This window comes from Rhynchophorus ferrugineus, unplaced genomic scaffold (genome assembly GCF_030347505.1).
Source record: "Rhynchophorus ferrugineus isolate W39M unplaced genomic scaffold, kcgeb_rfMv2 rfM1, whole genome shotgun sequence".
In the NCBI taxonomy this organism is placed as follows: Eukaryota; Metazoa; Arthropoda; class Insecta; order Coleoptera; family Curculionidae; genus Rhynchophorus; species Rhynchophorus ferrugineus.
The window spans coordinates 4189204-4202657 of NW_027472580.1; the positions used below are offsets into that span (position 1 = coordinate 4189204).

General features: G+C 31.2%; 1 protein-coding gene across 1 annotated transcript; it reads right to left on the reverse strand.

Moving 5' to 3' along the window:
- Window positions 1-3904: 3904 nt before the first annotated feature.
- On the reverse strand, window positions 3905-13094 carry LOC143204659 (uncharacterized). The gene is made up of 8 exons (XM_076417365.1): window positions 12647-13094; window positions 10763-10913; window positions 10599-10704; window positions 7198-7568; window positions 4580-4679; window positions 4418-4522; window positions 4079-4234; window positions 3905-4027 (listed from the first exon to the last, which is right to left on the reverse strand). The coding sequence occupies exons 1-8, from the start codon at window positions 13092-13094 to the stop codon at window positions 3986-3988; spliced, it is 1479 nt and encodes a 492-aa protein (XP_076273480.1). The 3' UTR covers window positions 3905-3985.
- Between the last annotated feature and the right edge of the window lie 360 nt (window positions 13095-13454).

Sequence of the window (13454 nt, forward strand, 5' to 3'; positions counted from 1 at the left end):
GAATCAGACAGTATTTTCCTTCTCATTTTATTCTGTTTAAAAGAAACCCAATACTATCTGATTCTTTCGAACATGTAAACGAATGAGCCTGTCAAAGCCGTTTTTTTGTCGGACGTATGCAAAATTCTTGACAGCAATAGTGATAAGAGGTTATAACTCTAACCTATAAACTATTGTGGCTGTATAATTAACTGTGGCTTTTAGATATACTATAAGGATAAAGTAAATTATATTTTATACAATTTTTGTTTACTTATTTTATTTAGATTAGAATTTTGTTGTATATCAAAGCCAAACTGAACTAAAACTCCGACGTCACAAATTTAGATGACGTATGTACAAAATAACTTTGAATATACCGATACGTGTTTAACAAATTGTTTATATGATTCAAATAAAAAGTTAATATCTGCTCTTAATCTGCTGACAAGATACATTAAAAGATCTATTAATATAATTCTTTTCCATGAAATGGGAGACTAAAATTGTTGGATCATGGATAATTATAGAATAGCTTAGTAATTGGCACTGACCCGTGTGCAAATTTATTCTTGTTTAATTAAAACAAACCTACGTTACTTTAATAGAGATATTAACGTTTTAATCATAGTTGTTATTGGGCTGATAATGAAATAATTCGTGTTTTGTGGAATGTAATATGAGCATTTTTTCTGTAAAAATATTAGGTGCGAAAATTAATTCTAAGGGCTTAATAAGCTTAATAAATTTATCTATTTATAATTGATCTACAAATCACTACATAGTATAAAACAAAGTCGCCTTTTCTGTCCCTATATCCCTATGTGCGCTTAAATCTTTAAAACTACGCAACGGATTTTGATGCGGTTTTTTTCAATAGATAGAGTGATTCAAGAGGAAGGTTTATATGTATAATACATGCATAATATACTAAGGCAACATTGCTAATTTTAGAGGTTTCTAACGTGATGTCGTAAATTAACCTATTTTTTTAGGCTTATTTAGCAATTAGCAAAAACGCTGCCTAACCCTACGAGTTAGATCAAATTAATGTACTACAGTATTGTACACCATAAAAAGGTCTACAAAAAAGTCCACGATGGTATATGTTTATCTTTTAGGGATAACCCACATTAACCATTTTTATTGTTTACTTTTTACGTGAGAAAATGGCTTATTTACGAAGCTATTTTAAGCAATACGGCATTAATCCTTATCGAATTAAGTACCTTAAATACAGTGTGCAATTAATATAGATCAATATGGTTCCTTACAGCATGTAAATTAAACAAATATTTTCGGAGATATTACAAATTTAAAATTTGCGTTTAAAAATGTGTAATGTAATAAAAATTGTATGAATTTAGATATTCCAAAGATAGCAGGAAATCTTCATAGTAAGTATAGGGGAAGAGGAATGGTTTTACTCCAAATTTAATGCGTGCAGGCCAAGGGCAGTAATGAATGAACCAAAAATACTGGATCGATTTTAATCATGTTTTCATTGAGTGACATAGGCATATATATTTTATGCCCGTGCAAAGTCGGAACGGGCCGCTATGTTTTTATATACAACGTTCATATTTTTTCTGTACTGTATTTAATTTAGTATCAGCATTGCACCCGTGCAAAGCCGGGGCGGGTCGCTAGTTGTAAATAAATACAGAACCAAAACTATAATAAAAATATTTCTTATCTATTGAAAGTGATTGCATATGTAATCTATGAGTGAAAAATGCATGGCCTAATTAAAAAAAACTATTAAGACAATGAAAAAAGCATTGAAAAGTATTCGTTTTATTGCTTATTCAGTACTATTGAATACTTTTTACCTGTAGGAAATAACTGATCAAGTGCTAATTGATTCAGTTACCGACCGAAGTTGAAAATGATTGAATTAGTAATATCAATTTTTAAAACTAGTGGTTGATATTAGAAGGGTAAAAATTTATGGATGTATGTATTTTTATTGCCACATAATAAAAAAAATAAAAGAATTTGAAAATTATAAATAAATTTTTGGGGTGAGCCACCCTTAACTCTTAGGTATATATAATTTCATCAAACACGAAAACTGTCACACGAAATGTTTATATATTAGATATATATATATATATATATATATATATATATATATATATATATATATATATATATATATATATATATATATATATATATGTATGAGGCAAAAGCAAAAGCCAGTGCCACACTTTGTCGAAGGAAAGAAATGCAACGGAGCAATATTTTTTATCCTTTAAGGTTTTGTTAACTTGGTTGACTAATCTATGTGTTTGTTAGATTGCTCCGTGTCTATTACAGAAGGCAAATGGATGGTTTGTAATAATGTTTCTCTCCTCTGCGATTATTTTGAGTCTCTTAATGCAGAATTATATATAGGTATAGGACGATAAGAGGAGACGTCTTCTGATTTTTTCCCAGGTTTAAGAATCCTAATGGTTTGAGCCACTTTCCAAATGCTAGGAAAGTAATTAAGTCTTAGCTTGGTATTAAATACGAATGTTATTCATTTGATTCACTTTCCTTTCGAAGAGCTCTTTTAAGATTCTTCCAGTAATCAGGTCAAAACCAGGAGCTTTTTTAGAACTGATGTCTTTATGTATTGTTTGTTTTACTTCCTTAACAGTAAATTTCTCATGTGGCAGATCCATTTGAAACTGAGTGTTAAGAAAGTCAACTATGTTATTTTCTTCTGTTGCGGTTATTTCAGACGGGTGTAGATTTGTAGCGACCTTGAGGCATGTCGAATTTTACAGAGTGGAATACCGGTCTACAAAATACTCAGAAATATAATCCCAGATGTTGAACACGGGCCAACAGTACCAACTAGAACCCGACAACGAATAGCTGGCGGCAACCCCGAAACGTTTATCTGGGATGTGATTGAAGGGTATTTTCATTCATTCAGTACCCAACCATCGTTTGGTTTAGACGTGCCACCATCGATTGCCCAAGCCTCGTCACCAGGTAACACCGTTGCCATCCGTTTTATCTATTTTGTATTTTCCACATTTTAATATTACTTCAACAAATAACGGTCACATAATGTAAACACCACCGTTTCAATCATATCATCATCATCATCAATTTTAATGGGTGGATTATGTCGTTGAGGCCTCTTAATCTTTTTTGTTATTATCTAAAAAGAATATTTCGCTGCATCAGTTGGCTTTAAGTTTTCTAAATAGTTTTGAGTTCCTTAATTTTGTTCCTTATTTACTACCTTTTTCAGCTTTTTTGTGGCCTTGTTAAATTTTCTCTTGTATTCTTTTGTTCTGATTTGTGGTCAGGTTTTTCCCAGTTTTCTCTTTCCGGCAATTTTTTATTTAATTTTAGATGAGATATAATTAATCTTTTGACATGTCGCGCAACTAGGTGTTGCGTACCATGCGGCCTCTTGTATAGATTTTGTCATATTGTTATATGTTTAGGTTATATGTTTTGCTAAATATTTTGTTGCTATTTCTGTATCTCTTTCTGTTTTGAGAAGTAAATTTAGAGGTATTAAAGTGTCTAATTTATCTCTAATTAATGGTCAGTTACTTTTGGCATAATCCAAAGAAGGTGGTTTTGTTTTGTTGAGAATATTTGCAGGAGCAGAAAATGTCCCGCTATCATTTGAATGGCGCGCCATCTTAAATATGATTATATATGGCACAAGATCCTCCAAAATAAAATTGGAGCATCTACCCAGCACAATGGTTAAAGCGAAATTTTGCTAAACGTCACATAACCAAGATGGCGTGAAATCAAAATGGTAGCGGGACTTTTGCCCTACCTTATCCTTTCATCTCTATCAATTTTAGGGTAAAACTAAAAAAGAAGAAACGTAATAAGTTACTTTATACCATTCTAGGGATAACATCTTAAATTTAGTATTTCTAAACACGAATTCTAATTATTTGCTTTATTAAGTGTGACATGGGTGCATAGACATTTTACAAATTTTGCAATCCGTTTTTATTAATTCATTTTCGGCGCAGCTTCAATGCATTATACTAACATATGAATAAGCAGCTTTGACAATCTAAAAAATAAGCGTTATTTAACACATAATATCAAAATATTTCAACATTACTGTCAAAATTGACTGATTGGTCATTACTCCAAACGGTCCAATGGTAATTGCCAGAGGTTTCTGAGCTCTGTTCATCATAACCTGACATAATACCTTCCCTTCTTTGTTCAACAGCAACCAGTTACTTTGGTATAAAGCATCAGCAATGCCAGTACTCTGAAAATAGTAGTGATAGTAGTAAATAATTTTAGACTAATAATAATTATTAGGAAAACCACAATCGTACAACATATTAACAAAAATATATTAATTTATTTTCTAAAATTTTAATCCTTAAACATTACTATTATTTTAGTTTAAACATTGTTTTGTAGCAGGAACAAAAACCTATGAGATTACCTGTTCTCTTATTTCGTTGGCATTCCATGTTGTCATGAATATTTGATATAGTGTTAGAAAAGTGTAAGTAATAAGAAATATTTGTTGGCCTACTGACACTGGACCCTTGAACACAGTATTTTATAAAAGAATTATACGTTATAATAGCTTGGTAATAATTACCTGTATTAATCCACTGAGACTTGAAGCAATTTCGATGGCATTCAGTGAGAAATGCATCAACATGACAGACTTTATATTCTCGTTTAAGTTTTTAACATAGCTGCAATAAATAAAACAGTTAAACGACATAATTTGATATAAATCTTGGTGTTATTTCCAACTAAACAATCATTTGAACATATCAATTAGCTTGTTAGTAGTAAAACTACAGGAAATATGTCTACTAGCGTTTAAAATCACAATGACTACCTAAAATGGTGGCGAGTATTTTGATTGTCGTTGTTAAATCGTGATCTAATAACTTGTAAATAATTTTGGAAGAATTTTGGTTAAATTGAACGAATAGCGCTTCGAAATGGTTTGCTACCTACAGTATAGCCCAGATCTGACATCCGGTGGTTCCTGGATCTTTGTTGCCTTCACGATGATGCTCCAAGGATATTTTCCTCTTGGTTAACTTCAAATGAAGAACTAATTGCCAAATTGAAACCTATTTTGGAAGCGACGACAAATTGTTTAATGAAAAGGTAAGGTAACTGGAGTGAATACATAATTATTGAAGTATCTTCGTGAATAAAGTTACATTTTGCCTCAAAGTTGTTTACCAATGAATTATTTTACTATGATTTATAAATTATCTTAAAAGTCTTGATTATCTATCTAAAAGTCTTTTAGACTTGGAACAAAATAAATAGTTAAACATAATGTTGGTTGGTTTACTATCTTCATATTTGATTAAATAATAAAGAAAAGGGTGGCGAATTTCTACTATAGCTTATGAGTTGTGTGCTCTGTTTAAAATTACTTGTGAAGATAGGTTCCGATGTTTTAAAGACAGTGTTTTATATGTGAAAGAACTGGACAATCTACTGGATGAGGATCAAAACTAATCATTAAGAAAAATCTGTCAAATTATTAAATATTGATCAATTAACTATTTAATATTATTGAAAGTTATTGGAATTATTCAAATGTAAGGAGCTGGAAGTGGATGCAAGAAACCACATGATTTGAAATACATATATGTAGCATGATGAATTTTAATGTTCAAATTGCTACATTAAGGTCAGAAAAAGAAGTCGTTATTGTATCTTATTGTTACAGATCATAAATGATGAATGTTAAGGTAATCAAAAATGAAAATAAAATCGATGGTTTTGACTTGCCTCTGAATAAAATAATCACGCAATACTGGAAATTGCATTTTCGACATAAATTAACATTGTCGTTTTTGGATCTACTATGACAAACTCTTTATATTTACATCAACTTCGCGGCGAAATATGTAAGTCCATAATATGTTACTATGCATATGGTGAAATTAGCAATGTGTAGTGTATTGTGAGCTAAAACTGAGTGAAAATGCTACTGTAGATGTCAATTGAACAAATCGGGGGATGCATTGTTGTAAAAAAACACCAGGAGTAGTAACAGATCAATTGAAAAGTCCCCGGCCTGACACATAGATGCTAGAACTAAATCTATATGATTTTTAATTAGTTCTAATCCTCAAAAGATGCTTGTATAAATTTGACAGCTGTCGGATAATTAGTTTGTAAATTATAGCACTTTGAGTGAACCAACTTTTGTTATTGTGAAAAAATGGATAAAAAGGAATTTCGCGTGTTGATAAATTTTGCTTTCTGAAGAGAAAAAATACAGTTGAAGCAAAAAGTTGGCTTGATAAAGAGTTTCCGGACACTGCTCCAGGAAAATCAACCATCAAGGATTGGTATGCTAAGTTTAGAAGGGGTGAAATGAGCATCGAAGACACTGGACGCGCAAAAGAGGTTGTTAGCGACGAAAACATTTTAAAAATCCACAAAATGATTTCAAATGACCGTAAATTAAAATTGAATGAAACAGCAAATACTCTAAAGATATCAACTGAACGCGTTCATCATTCACGAATATTTGGGTATGAGAAAACTCTCAAAAACTGAGTTGATGTTTCGGAGCAGTGTTTGCTCGATGATGTTGGGTCGATATGCGATAATGGAGCCATGTTTCGGCTCCATCATTTCACTCCGAAGTCCAATCGACAGTCATCCGAGTGGACTTCACACGAAAAATATGTTTTACTATGGTAGGCCGGGGATTTTTCAATTAACCTGGTAGGTGTAAAAATCCGCCTGCAAGACAATTCCCGGCCACATTTTTCAAGAGTTCTTACGAATACACTGTTGTAACTATAATTGGAGTTCTGCCACACCTAGCGTATCCATTAAGCAAGGATCCCACATACTCAAATTAATGCAGCCTGGCTTGACTGGAACAAGTTTTCGAAATGCTGAATAACTCCAAGAACAATTATTATCAGAATACAAAGATGCAACCAATAAAATGAGTTGTTAAAACCTAAACATGACACCTACATTCTATTTTATTAATAATAATGCAAAACGAATACATTTGAACACAGGATGGGGAACAATTTCGTATCACATCCATGAATCAAAACTCAACTGCATATTATTGTGGTGGGAGTACAGATAAATCCTCGTCAGTGTCTTGAAAGATGGATATTTACAACTTTTTCATGTCCGAATCATTCTTTTAACGCCCAAAGCTTTGAGTTAATTCATAACTTATTGAATACAATTACCCAACTTGAGTACCTTATTAAATACTGATGTTCAACGATATATTCTTTCAATTCCGTTGTTTTGTTATCCGTGTTTTGTGCGGTGTCCTCTTTTATGAACTTCCTCAGTTTAATTTTTAGGATTTGTAATCGGGTCACAGCGAAAATCATTAAAGTAGAGAGAACCGAGTGCCAGGCAATGTCCGCTCCACCACCCAGTGTCCCGAAGGCGATGTTTATCGCGTAAACTATACCGCGGTGCTCCAATTTCGAACCGGGAAACCAAAACTGATACCAGTTATGAGAATCCAGAGAGGTGTTGTGGGCCTGGTTGTATTCTATTATTTGTCCGTCGGCTGTAATACCTGAAATGATAACAAAAATGTTATTTTTATGAAAACCACACTAGGGAAATAAATTATTATTGGTTGTTATACTAAAATTAAACCCATTAGTACAAATAGTGATGATACAAAATTATCTGGCAACCTAAACTGGGCTCCTTCAACAGAGGGCATAAAAAAATCCACAATATTGCTTTTGAAATATGTAAAGTAAAGTTGCGTAACAAGTCAATTGAAAAGTTCTCGGCCTACCATAGTAAATCACATTTTTTTGGCAAAATTCGTTTTGTTATTTAACATAATTCCCTTCAAAGGTGTTACACTGATTATAGCGACACTCCAACTTTTCGATACCATTGTTGTAGTACGATTTGTCCTTTTCTTCAAAATAGGCCTCAACTTTGGCGATCACCTCTTCATTCGACAAAACTTTCCTCCCAGCGAGCATTTTTTGAGATCTGCGAACAGGAAATAGTCGCTGGCGGCTAGATCTGGAGAATACGGTGGATGAGGAAGCAATTCGAAGCCCAATTCGTGGGATTTTGCCATCGTTTTCACTGACTTGTGACACGGTGCATTGTCTTAATGAAGTAGCACTTCCTTTTTACTCAAATGAGGCCGTTTTTCGGCGATTTCGTCCTTCAAACGGTCCAATAACGCTATGTAATAATCGCTGTTGATGGTCATTCCTTTTTCAAAGTAGTCAATGACAATTATTCCGTGCGCATCTCAAAATACAGACGCCATAACTTTGCCAGCCCAATATTGCGTTTGCCTATTCTTTGGAGCGTGTTCATCGTGTGCAGTCCAAACGGATGACTGTCGATTGAACTTCGGAGTGAAATGATGGAGCCATGTTTCATACATTGTCTCATATTAACGCAAAAACTCGGGTTTATTACGCTTGATCATCTTCAAACACTGCTCCGAATCATCAACTCGTCGTGGTTCTTGGTCAAAAGTGAGCTCGCGCGGCACCCACTTTGCACAGAGCTTTCTCATACCCAAGTATTAATAAGAGATATGATGTACAAGTTCAGTTGATATCTTTAGAGTGTCTGATATTTCATTCAGTTTCAATTTACGGTCATTAAAATTCATTTTGTGGATTATTTAATTGTTTTCGTCGGTAACAAACTCTTTTTGGCATCCACTGCGTTCAACAATTTCGGTGCTCATTTCACCACCTCTAAACGTAGCATACCAATCCTTGGTGGTTGATTTTCCCTTCAAAAATAAATCTTTTATCAACACGTGAAAATCCTTTTTATCCATTTTTACACAATAACAAAAGTTACTTCACTCAAAATGCTATAATTCACAAACTAATGATCCGACAGCTGTCAAATTTATACATATTTTGAGGGTTTGTGCTAACTAAAAAATGTATGAATTTAATTCTAGTAGCGCCATCTATGTGTCCGGCCTGGGACTTTTCCATCGACCTGTTAAGATATACAACTAAAATTTCGGTAAAATAGTGCCAAAGATTTAGAATGATTTTTGAAGCTGTTCAAATGAATATAAAGGATTTCTTATGTCGGTATGCGATAGTAAACGAATCAGAGAATCGGTTTTGTACACTTCAGATAAATACGATGATGCAATACAACACTGCAGAGGTACACAGTTGTATACAATTCTATAAATTTGGCTACGAACTGCTACCCAATTGAGTATACTTTCCAGATTTAGCTCCTTGCGATTATTTCATGTTTCCAAACTCAAAGAAATGGTTGACTTTCAACAAATGAGCATGCAACAAATTAGATTTGTTTTGTTTGTAATTCAATTTAGTGTATATGTCACAAAATGATATTATTATCTTATTATATTATTATTATATTATTATCTATGTATTGTTTGGGCTCGGCACCTGCTTCAAACTGATCGCTTGGTAGTAATTAAAATAATATTGTAAATAGGTTTAGATAGGTGTTGAGCTAAATTTTGTATATATAGTAGAATATAAAATACGTATAGTATACAGTAGGGATGCAGAAGAAATATCGATATATCGGTATACGGATATTTTCTGAAAAAATATCGATATTTTTGACCGATATATCGGTATATCGATATCTATTTAGTCGATATTTTTTGATATATTTTCAGAATAGATTAAGCATAATTAAAAAAAAACTTTAAAATCGGTACTTAATTTTAGGAGAGCTAGAAATAAAAAGAAATATATATATATATATATATATATATATATTAGACTATTTCCCTATTTTTATTTTTTCTTAAAAATATCGATATATTTTTTTGTAAAATATAGATATTTCTTATACTTATTATTGTTATGCAAAGAAAATATCAATATTTTTTTCCTCCGCTATATCGATATATCGATATTATTTTAAAAATATCGAAAACAATATATCGATTTTTTTAAAAATATCGATATATCGAAATATTTTTTTTTTTCGGTGACCCTTAGTATATAGGTTAAATATGGTTTTGTATATATATATATATATATATATATATATATATATATATATATATATATACATGTATATATATATATATACTATATATATTAGACTAATATATATATATATATATATATATATATATATATATATATATATATATATATATATATATATATATTAGACTATTTCCCTATTTTTATTTTTTCTTAAAAATATCGATATATTTTTTTGTAAAATATAGATATTTGTTATACTTATTATTGTTATGCAAAGAAAATATCAATATTTTTTTCCTCCGCTATATCGATATATCGATATTATTTTAAAAACATCGAAAACAATATATCGATTTTTTTAAAAATATCGATTTATCGAAATATCAATTTTTTTTTCGGTGACCCTTAGTATATAGGTTAAATATGGTTTTGTATATTTTTAGTTAGTTATTACAACGATTGTTATGTATATATTTTATTTTTAAACGTTTTTTTGTGTGTTAATAGATTTTTTAGTTTGATTATTTTTAACTTTTTAGTGAGTATATATTTTTTCAATTCGGTTCAATTTTTCTTGTTAAAAATATTTTATTTGCTCTTTTTAGTGTTAGATATTTACTCAATAAATTACCCAGTTATTTTACTAAGTATTACAATGGATAGGCCAGGTAAAGTTGCAGTCCGTACGAGGAAAAATAGGAATAAAGAAACAATGATTGAAGTTAAGGAACACTTCAGGCCCTGGGCTCCGTTACCTAGCCTAGATAATCTGACAAATGTTCTATCAATCTAGAACAATAACAACAAAAAGCCATTGCCTCCGCTGGGAATCTAACTCGCCACCCCCACGTGTGATCTGAACGCTCTGACTACTGAGTATAAAGGCAGTTGCGTGCAATATTTCTACAGCTTCCCATATGATGTGGTTAAGGCTTAAAAAGCAATCTGAACGGCATTTGCACTGAATAACTTTGGTAAACAAACCCTTATTAGAAAGTTCTCAAAAAACCCTGAAGAGTATAGCGGTCCGGCCGCTGCTTTCATCATCAACCTCAAAGTATACAATTAGTTGTCTGTACGTTCCCATAATATCTAAAGAAATATCCTCTAGCTCCTAACCGTTGAGGAATTGTGTCTTCCATCACTTCAGCTCAGCAATAACATTATACACAAATATCTGATTATCCTAGATAACAAAATATGTAAAAACTTTGTCCTTGCCTTTGAAAGTTTGTGCTTTTCCCGCATTCCACCATCAGATTCTGAGTTGATTGATGGAGAAATCGGTGAACATATGTAAAATAAATATACAGTCGAAAATAGAACCCACTCCTTTTTTGAAGTCGGTTAAAAATGATACAACACAATAGAAATATTAGATGCTTATGCTAAAAATGGTTAAAAAAGGATCAATGTTAAACAACGTCGCCTAATTGTTAGACTCGATATTTTTGACATTGATATACATAAAATAGTAGTTTTTCATTGAGTATTATTGAGTTATTCAGCATCAGCAGGTGTTTAATATAATATACTCAAAAATAAAATACTCAACATTTATAAGTTCGGTTCTCTGATTTGGAAAAATATCCAACCGAACCTTATAAAACACTTTATAGTTTTCCCTATACTCTTTATTCCTCCATTATAATCCAATCGTCAGCTGGGGATTTAACGACTTAAAGGTGCCAATTTTTTAAGGTGCATTTTGACGGCATTGACAATGAACGACCTGGAGGACCAAACAGTTTCACGATAATTAATTGCAAGACTTATTGGACATTTAGTGGAGGAATAAAAAGTACAGGGAAAACGGAACAATGTATTTTCGCGAAAAAGATTAGTAATATTTCAAATCCATGACAAACTAGCATCGTTCTTCCATAATGTATCGCCGTATGTCGCGATAGATCACAATAATAAATGAATATATCCAAATGATACTTTTATCTATAGCAATTTCTTCCTACCTTATGGGATTTTCTTTTTTTAGCTCTGTAGGATTCTTATGTTAGACAAAATAATTAAACGTTAAAATTTATAAACATCTTTTTGTCGTCATTTTTAATTGCTTCTGATAGCTTTATTCCCTAAAAATTCTTTCAGTTGGCACTTTTAAAATGAAAATGCTTTTTGATCTGTAGTTAGAGAGACTATTTTTAGTGAATCAATACTTTTTTATTTTATTATCTTTTTCTTGATATTCTAAACAAAGAAAATCAAGAGAGTGTTTTTAGCTGCTGTCTCTAATGTATTTTATTTCTTTAAGTTTTTTCCTTTATCTTTTGATGCAACTCTTCCTAACATTTGATAATGTACTTCAGCACTTTTATTGGTCTTTTAAATTTTTGCTTAGATATAAGTTAATGAATCTTGTTCAAAGCTCAACTTTATAAATTCTTAAAGTACCTTAATACCTTAGAAATATAAGAAAGTGTTTTTAGCTTCTGTCTTTAATGTATTTTATTTTTTAAGTTTTTTCATTTAAAAGTTGATGTAACTCTTCCTAACATTTGATAATATACTTCAGCACTTTGGCTAGTCTTTTAAATTTTTGCTTAAAATACAGGTTGATGAACCTTGTTCAAAGCTCAACTTTATAAATTCATAAATAAAATAAAACTTAATTTAAAATAAATATAGTTTAATAAAGTTAACTAGAGAGGATTCATATTAATAGTTTTGCACTGTGTATTACTTACCCACGTAACCTAATGCTGTGGTGCAAATAGAAACGATGACTAATTGGACAAAACAAAGAACGTTGCAGAAAATAACCTGTTTTGTGTACATTTCCTTAACATCATCATCCTCGGACTTCCATATTTCTTTCTCCTTTTCGACTATCTCATCCATAACATCTAGTAGATGATTTCTGTGACAGATGAAGATCTTTAGACCGAACAAATACACGGATATAATAACACCGAAACTTGCGATCAGTATTCGGGAGTCTTCATCGTTCATTATGAGGTGGAAAAATTCAACGAGTAACAGAATACAGATCAGTATCAGTCCTATTTTAACGAACTTTGAATATAGTGTGTACAGGGTGTTGAAAATGGGCGTTGATGATATAGGTTTTGGCCAGTAGCCATAACATATCATCTGATATTTGGTCACAGCTATTAATTGTTCGTTATTACTCATCTTCATCAAAAAGAATAGTGTCTAATATAGAGGAAAACTGTATATATATGTAACAGATAAATAATAGAGAGCACATATCATCGAATATTACTGTATGGAAAAGTTTTGTGATAGTTTTACCAAACTTTTTAATTCTTAAGCAATTAATATTGCAGGTATCAGATTTACATATATTATAGGTTACACTATGGATGAATATTTATTAGATGATAACCTAGAACTTATAATTATATTACTTTAACTATAAATATTACTATTAGAACTTTACTTATAAATATATTTATATATTTGCATATATATATATATATATATATATATATATATATATATATATATATATATATATATATATATATATAT

Excerpts from the sequence above, each read along its gene's own strand:
- LOC143204659 (XM_076417365.1), bottom strand. The coding sequence starts at position 13,094 with ATGAGTAATAACGAACAATTAATAGCTGTGACCAAATATCAGATGATA. Across the intron at positions 7,569-10,598 it reads CTTTACCTGGCCTATCCATT|TGTGGTTTTCATAAAAATAA; the intron begins GTAATACTTAGT and ends TTATTTCCCTAG. Across the intron at positions 4,235-4,417 it reads CCAACGAAATAAGAGAACAG|AGTACTGGCATTGCTGATGC; the intron begins GTAATCTCATAG and ends TACTATTTTCAG.